This window comes from Pimephales promelas, chromosome 1, assembly GCF_988280905.1.
Source record: "Pimephales promelas chromosome 1, fPimPro1.hap1.1, whole genome shotgun sequence".
Classification (NCBI taxonomy): domain Eukaryota; kingdom Metazoa; phylum Chordata; class Actinopteri; order Cypriniformes; family Leuciscidae; genus Pimephales; species Pimephales promelas.
This window is the reverse complement of record NC_142769.1, coordinates 50085660-50094268: the sequence shown is the minus strand read 5'-3', so window position 1 is coordinate 50094268 and position 8609 is coordinate 50085660. Positions and strand designations below refer to the sequence as shown.

The 8609-nt window shown below is 33.6% G+C and overlaps 1 protein-coding gene across 2 annotated transcripts in view; it reads left to right on the top strand.

The window, feature by feature from the left end:
• The window catches only part of pacs1b (phosphofurin acidic cluster sorting protein 1b), a 70700-nt gene extending 62793 nt beyond the window's left edge, over positions 1–7907 (top strand). For both annotated transcript variants that reach the window (XM_039659203.2, XM_039659202.2), the window contains exons 18-24: positions 1–47; positions 142–184; positions 1881–1923; positions 2018–2156; positions 2478–2716; positions 3744–3863; positions 3938–7907. The exon at positions 1–47 is cut by the window's left edge and continues 56 nt beyond it. In XM_039659203.2, coding sequence (XP_039515137.2) covers positions 1–47; positions 142–184; positions 1881–1923; positions 2018–2156; positions 2478–2716; positions 3744–3863; positions 3938–4056 — 750 coding nt within the window. In that variant the 3' untranslated portion in view covers positions 4057–7907. The remainder of the gene's footprint in view (positions 48–141; positions 185–1880; positions 1924–2017; positions 2157–2477; positions 2717–3743; positions 3864–3937) is intronic.
• The last annotated feature ends 702 nt before the right edge of the window (positions 7908–8609 follow it).

Below are 8609 nucleotides of genomic sequence, written 5' to 3'. Positions count from 1 at the left end.
CACCAGCTGCCGATCGCTGAGGCCATGTTGACCTGCAAACACAGAACGTACGACTCTCGCTCACACACTTTTCATTAAACCTGGAGATGATGTGATCACTTCCCATGAGCCTTTGAGTTAAACTATCGCTTCCTCTTGCAGGAGGGATGAAGATTCGTATCAGAAGTTCATACCGTTCATTGGGGTAAGAAAACGTTCATGTGCTTTTATTACTAGCATTAATAGAGTTTTTAACTCGTATATTTGTTGAAAAACAGCACAAATGGCATCTTTTTTTACTTTATTTTATTTTATTTTTCAGCCATGAGTATTTCTTACTAGCCAAAATATTGAATATTTCATCGATTAATTAAAATACATGTATATTTGTCCAACGACAACAAAATTGCTCAGAGTTTTGTTGCAAACAGCTCAAATCATCATATATTATATAATATTAAATTAAATAAACATTTTATTACATTTTTTTGAGGGGTAATATTTGCCCCTGGAATTTATTTTGACATATTTTATTTTATTTATTTATGTACTATATTTATTTAATTTTAGCCATAAGTATTTCTTACTAGCTATAATATTGCATTTTGCATTGATTAATTAAAATATATGTATATGTGTATTTGTCCTAAATTATTTATTTAATTAATTAATTTATTTAATTAATTTATTTATGTACTATTTTTATTTTTTTTAATTTATTTTTTTACATATTTCTTACTAGCTATAATATTGCATTTTGCATCGATTAATTAAAATATATGTATATGTATATTTGTCCTAAATTATTTATTTAATTTATTTATTTATTTAATTTATTTATTTAGGTACTATTTTTATTTTTTTAATTTATTTTTTTACATATTTCTTACTAGCTATAATATTGCATTTTGCGTTGATTAATTGAAATATATGTATATGTATATTTGTCCTAAATTATTTATTTAATTTATTTATTTAATTTATTTATTATGTACTATTTTTATTTTTTTTAATTTATTTTTTTACATATTTCTTACTAGCTATAATATTGCATTTTGCATTGATTAATTAAAATATATGTATATGTATATTTGTCCTAAATTATTTATTTAATTTATTTATTTATTTATGTACTATTTTTATTTTTTTTTATTTATTTTTTTACATATTTCTTACTAGCTATAATATTGCATTTTGCATTGATTAATTAAAATATATGTATATGTATATTTGTCCTAAATTATTTATTTAATTTATTTAATTTATTTTAATTTATTTATTATGTACTATATATATATATATTTTTTTTACATATTTCTTACTAGCTATAATATTGCATTTTGCATTGATTAATTAAAATATATGTATATTTGTCCTATGACAATGAAATTATTTTTTTAATTGTTTTTGCTTTGTATGTTTGTTGCAAACAGCACAAATGTCACTGAAAGCATCATATATTATATTCTATGATGCATTATAATAAATTAAATGAACTTTTATTAACTTTTTTGAGGGGTAATATTTGCCCCTGGAATTTATTTTGACAGATTTTATTTATTTTTGTACTATATTTATTTAATTTTAAGCTATAATATTGCATTTTGCATTGATTAATTAAAATATATGTATATTTGTCCTAAATTATTAAGAGTTTTTGCTTTGTATGTTTGTTGCAACAGCAGAAATGTCTCTGAAAGCATCACATATTATATTCTGAATAAACTTTTTTGAGGGGTAATATTTGCCCCAGGAATTTATTTTTTACCTTTAACCTTACTATTTTATTTAATTAAAAAATAATCATTATTTTTATTAATTAATTAATTATTATTATTATTTTAATCTGTCCATGTGTGTCTCTCTCTATTGATTTGTTTGGATCTGTTGGTGTCTCACAGGTGGTGAAAGTGGGTTTGATAGAGCCGGGCCAGTCATCAGCAGGTGTGTGTGTGTTTGCATGGACACTAAAGCACTGATTTCTTCCACAACTGTGTGTGTGACAGAAGCTCACCGCGTGTCTGTCTCTGTCCCACAGGCGACCTGGAAGAGGGCGTGGCTGTGAGTCTGGCCGTCCCGTCCACGTCTCCGCCCTCTCACGGGTCTCCCGCCAGCCTGAAGGAGATCGCCACGCCCCCCTCCTCCCCCTCCATGGGCGGCGGCTTGGCTGTGCAAGGGTGAGTGTCACATGACTGGGTTTGGTTCAGACACACTTCCGGATTGTTGAGGGAATTTGTCCCGTCACAAGGTTTGGGTGATAATCCCCGCTGGAGAAAGTGGGTCATGCAGAATAAAGGTGCTCAAGCTCACATTCAATAGTCCTGTTCAGAATTAGTCCTCAGAAGCATGTCGCAAAACATCTTGCATTAATTTGATCTTAAACAGTGACAACCCTCAAAAAGTGACAATTTTAACATGCTTTGAAAAAATATCTGGGTGGTATTTTGAGCTGTAACTTCTCACACACACTTGTATTATACCGAACGTGTGTGTGTCAGGAGCCCCAGCATGTCTCACGGGGTGGACGCCATCGGCCTGCAGGTGGACTACTGGCTGGCGTCTCTGTCGGAGAAGCGTCGCGAAGGCGAGAGGAGGGACACCGGCTGTAAGAACACCCTGAAGAGTGCCTTCTGGTCGCTGCAGGTCAGCCGGCTGCCAGGAGGGGGAGCCAGCGAGCCTCAGGCGCCCGTCAACACTATGGCCATGACCGTGGTCACCAAAGAGAAGAACAAGAAAGGTAAACTGAAGCGCGGTGACCATTCGTAGCATCCAGAAGATCATGTCTTCTCAGTACCGAGAGCGTTTGACTAACTATTATTAGGGTTTGCAATGATGTCACTTTCCCATGAACACACTCCCTTAGCTGAGTGTGACTGGAGTTATAGAGAGCCTAAGCCCCTCCCCCGCTTCCGGCTCATGAGACCTTATTTTGGATAAAATATGTATGGAAGTCAATTATGAGAGACAACTTATCTTTTTATTCCGTCTGAACCGTGCCCTGAATTACACGTGATGTTTGTCAATTTAGAAGATAATTATGAAAGTCAAAAAAGTCACACAAAAAAAATTTTTTTTACTTAAGACCAGAGTTGTTGTACAATAGAAAATATTTAAACCACTGAATTAAAAGGGGGTAAAATATATAATATAAATAAAAATAAAAGAACTGTAAACTTTGAAAATAATTACACGTAAATGTGTGTGTATAAATCATGTCATTTTATTATTTAGTTTTTCATTTATTAGCTAACAATTTTTAAAAAATAAAATGTATTTATGTACACTACTGTAAAGTTTTTGACTTATTCTCACCTTTTATTTGATCAAAAATACAGTAACACAGTAATATTGTAAAATATTATTAGTTTAAAAAATAATAATTTTCTGTGAATATATTGTATGTTAATATGTAGTTTATTCCAGTAATCAAATCTGTCTTCAGAGTCACATGATCCTTCAGAAATCACTCTAATATGATGATCTGATGCTTGAGAAACACTTCTGATTATTATCAATGTTGAAAACAGTCGTGCCGCTTCATATTCCTATGAAAACTCTTCAAAAGAACAGCTTTATTCGAAATAGAAATATTATAAAAGTCTTTACGGTCATTTTTGATGAATTTATCACATGGGCTGATGAATAAAAATATTATTTCCTTTTCGGGGGAACAAAAAAATCATACTGACCCCAGACTTTTAAACAGTTAAATAATATATGTTTAAAAAAATATAATGTCTTGCTCTCGAATTTTTGCTCCTCAGTTCCCACTATTTTCCTGGGGAAGAAGCCTAAAGAGAAGGAGATGGACTGCAAGAGTCAGGTGATCGAGGGCATCAGCCGGCTCATCTGCTCCGCCAAACAGCAGCAGACCATCCTGAAAGGTACCGGTCCTCACTCGTAAAACGCCCCCGCACAACGCTAAACCTTATCCGTGCTCCTCTTCCTCTTTCCACAGTCACCATCGATGGAGGAGAGTGGAGCGACGTGAAGTTCTTCCAGTTAGCCGCTCAGTGGCCGACGCACGTCAAGTATCTCCCGGTGGGACTGTTCGGATACAGCAAACCAGCTTCCTAGGACCGACCACTCACTGAGCCCGCCTCTTCAACCCGCGTCCCATCACACACTGGGGCGAACGCTGGCCAGCCGGTGGGTGGGTGGGTCGAGTTGAAGACGGCTACGATAAACTTTTATCAGCGCTAGTCACTTTTATTTATCAACGGTCCCAGTGCCACATATGGGGGCCAAGCACAAAATTAGCATACACCACCTGACTATTTAACCGCTTATCTTTTATCAATGGCTTCCCTCAACCACCAATGCAGTTTAACCCTCACTTAAATCTACCATGGTGACTGTAGATAACGTTACACAACAGTGCTTGGTCGCTTGGCAACGATGGAATTGTGGTTGTAACTACAGTTACCATGGTCGTTTTTTTGTAAACAAAGATTATTTGACATGTTTTTGTGGGAAAAAGCACCGGTGAATATTACGAAACGCGCAAAACGCTTAACGATATTAAGTGGGCGGAGTTTAACGGCTATTCCCATCAGCCAACTTTCTTAAAAATCAACTTTTTTTCTACCAGTTGAGAAACTGCATTATTGACCTTTAATCTGCATGTCTTATACCTCATCACCCATAATGCACTGGCAAAAGTTAACAAACGTTGTTTTAATGTTCACTGTGTACACGTTGCTAACCGCTAGTGCTAACGTTTTATGTTCCCTTTGGTGTACAGAAGCTTGACAGTTTCACATTTATTCATCTCTAAACTTTTCCATTTTAGTTTTATATTGTTTTGTTTTTTTACACATTATGCTTTTATGTGTCAGAAAGTGACCTTTTTAGCTTAAATATGTAGATCATCGTTTTCATAAACCATCTCCAAAGATTTCTGGCCACTCAGAATGTAAACATTATGGAGCGGAAAGAGTAAGCGTTAATATCGGACGTGGTTCGAGGTGAAAACGCCACAGGTTATGATGTTGAAACGTTGGTGTAGTTGGGGAGGATGTAGTTTGTATTGCTTTTCTGGCTCTTGTGTGCATATTTTCCAGTTGTAAACTGGTTCGGGAGATCTGAGGGTTTGATCTTCATCAGTTGTCAAACGCTATGCACTTAAACTCGCCTTCATTTCTTCATATCTTCGTCCAAAGCACAAGTGGTAATCCGCTGTTTTTATGAAACACACACTTTAAACACGATTCATGAATACTACCTTTACACGCTGCAAAAATGATTTTGTATCTTAGTATTTTTGCTTTAATTGCTATTTTGTTTACATTTTTTTTAGGGTTCAGTACAAAAATCTAAACATTAAATCAAGATACATTTACTTGCAAAGAAAACTAGGGCTGGGCAACGATTAATCGCGATTAATCGCATCCAAAATAAAAGTTTGTGTTTAGATAATATATGTGTCTGTAGTGTATATAACTATTTTGTATATATAAATACACACACATGCATGTATATATTTAAAAAAAAAATGTGTTGTTAATATATCAAATATTTATATTTAGTATTAATTCTGTATAAATATATATAAAGTATATACATAAAATATTTTTTAAATATATACATGCATGTGTGTGTATTTATATATACAAAATAATTATACACACCAAACACACATATATTATGTAAACAGAAACTTTTATTTTGAATGCGATTAATCGCGATTAATCGTTGCCCACCCCTGAGTCTTGTTTTCAAAATGATCAAAATTGAGTGAGTTTATGCTTGAAACAAGATAAAATATCTGTCCATACCTGTAAACTCATTTAATTTTGATCAAATTGCAAATTCTCAAGTAAATGTATATCGATTTATGGGTGTTTAGCTATTTGTCGTGGAAAATAATTCTCTTTACTATTTTCTTTTTTTGCTGCTCAGTCATGAGCTTAACAGCAGATCTGATCTCAGATCAGTCAATTTAAGCTACACTATCCCTTTATTTCTAGCTGGAGCTTGTTAAATCACTGCGAACGGCAGCTTTTACAAAAGTCATGTGCTTTATTTTGTCTAGACGATTTGTGAGATATTCTTGTGAGTCGTAGGTAATGCAACTAGCAAAACGTCACTGAAATGTGGTTTTAAAATAATGACAAAACAAACTATCTATCTACTAAATCTATGAAATGATGTTGTGCCACAGTTCGAGTGAAACCAGTGTGTGTGTGTTGTGGACAGTAGTGGTCACTGGTGGTGTGAACTATACGTCCTTCAGTCACAGATTATCAATACTGATTGTTACATAATCTGTTGAACTCCTAATATTATCATTATCTCGCTTTCAAATCTCGCACAAGAGTCATATTTCACCACAAAATCAGAAGAAAGAAATACATAAATTTGAGACATGTCAGATTGGTCTAATTTTCATGGTGTGATGTGGGGAAAAGTATCAATTATTTAGGTTTTACTTGCATACATCACAGTAGCATGTGTTACAATACAAATGTTTGTCATAATTTTGATTTTTGAGGTGAAATATGACCTTTCTAAACTGTTGTCTGGGATGAAAGTGTCAGTTTTTTCTGTGGTTTTAAGTATTAAGAACAAAAAAGTGTTAAAGTCAAGATGGGTCAGTTAGATGTGTGCCTCGTCTTTTAGCAGTGGGTTTGAAGTGTGTGTGAATTTATGAAATGTACATCAGCCCTAGAAGGCCGAATAAACCTTGAAAAGCACACGTTTTCAGTTAACGTTGGTTATAAACACTGCTATTGAACAAATATCCACATTTTAAGAATAGCAAATAGATGCAATCTTAATGTTTTACCAGTTTTTATGTACATGTTTAATTTGTATTATTATTTTATTCATATCTCTGTGACCTAAATTCTAGTTGTAAGGTTTGTTGGAAGACATTTACAGTAACATTTCAGTCAGCGATGATGTCTAGGTTTTTTATGCACAATCCTGTCTGTGATCATTCCTTATTGGATCTGAAAAGTTCATAAATTTCATAATTTTGAGGGTCAAGCTTCGAAACCTTCATATAAAAGACCCCCTGTTGAGGTGGAGTATATAGAGAAAAACTCGCGCTCAATTTTACTTCAAACTAATCCAATCGTCTGTAATGTCTGTGTTGTAAGCTTGCATGATGAGCTAATGCACAAAAACTCGCAGCAAACTTCGTGAGGGAGGAAAAAAACTAGATTTTATATGGATAACGTTACATGTTTCTCGAAGGGGCAAAATAAGTGTCACTGCCAAAGTCTGTCAGCTGTTACGTTTATGTTTTTGTTCGTGATTTTTGTATGTGTGGAAAATGATTCTCAGTGTTTACAGTCTGGAACGGGACGGTCAAGTACTGAATTCATGATTAAACGAAAGAGTTTTAAACGGCTACTAGTTTTGGTCAATGGAAACATCGACTGTGTTTATGTGTGTGTGTGTTGTGTGGAGTGAGTCGTACCTCTGTGTACCCGTGTTGATTCGTCACGTGAAATTTCTACAGAACGCATCAAGTGAATTCCGGCATTCTGATTGGTCGAATAATCCCAACAGCCAATCAGAATGGCTGTCGTCACCAAGTCTTTTCTGTCAGCGTATTCCTGAATATCACGAGCTCGCGGATTCGGCTTTCTGTGTAAAATAAAGAGTAAAACACACACACCGTGTGATATTTCGACGTGATGAAGATGACGAAGCCGAGCTGAGTATTTTTGCACATTCGTTATTCTCTTTTAGCAGTCTTCAGCTCTTCGCCTTTTTGCCTTTAGACAAAAATGCTTGTACATATCCAAAGTGCTTGTAATATGAACTCATGTTCCTTTATCGTGTTATTTTTTTATTTGATATGTTTTGTAGTACTGCTTTTTCATAATTGAGTTTGTCAATCAATAGATGTGGTATGGACAGTGAAAGTGTTACTTGTATTCGTGTTTTTTTTATTTAATAAACACACCTGATTTGTATATTTCCTTGTGATTGTGGATTTCTGAACAAAATAAGTGCAGATTAATGCAGTGTGAATATTATTATTATTATTTTTTGTCACTTGCATTGCCCTCTTATGATAATAACTGTTAGCGAGTAAAATATTTCACAAATAGATATATCACACAGTACATTTAGGCAATATATTAATATACTGACAATATTGTAATTATGAAAACAACAAGTTTGAATAAAGCCAAGTTTAAAGTTCTTGTTTGGGAAAAACTAAATATTTTGAAATGCTGTTTTCTAAAACTATGTTGCATTTGTATAGACACAAATAGATCTAATAAAACAAACTCTTTAAAGTGTTTTCCAATATTCTGGTATGTAATTGACCAGATATTTACTATTAATACACAAGATCATCCTCTTACAAACATTAACATGTGTGTCATTAGATCATTTTAGAAACAAATCTCTCAATAAAAACCTTCAGAATATAGATAGGTATCAAACTAATATTTATTATGGTACTGAAGTGGAGGTACAAACTCATTTTTAAAGGGTGTTTTCTCAAAATATGTAGGCCTATTGTACTTGAAATCTATATGAATAGGATAATTTTGGATATATCTTTTAAAAATGCAATGTTTTAGATGCATAATTTAGAAGAAAGTGAACATGAACTAAGAATGAACAATATCTTCAACATTTATTAATCTTATTTAATATTAATT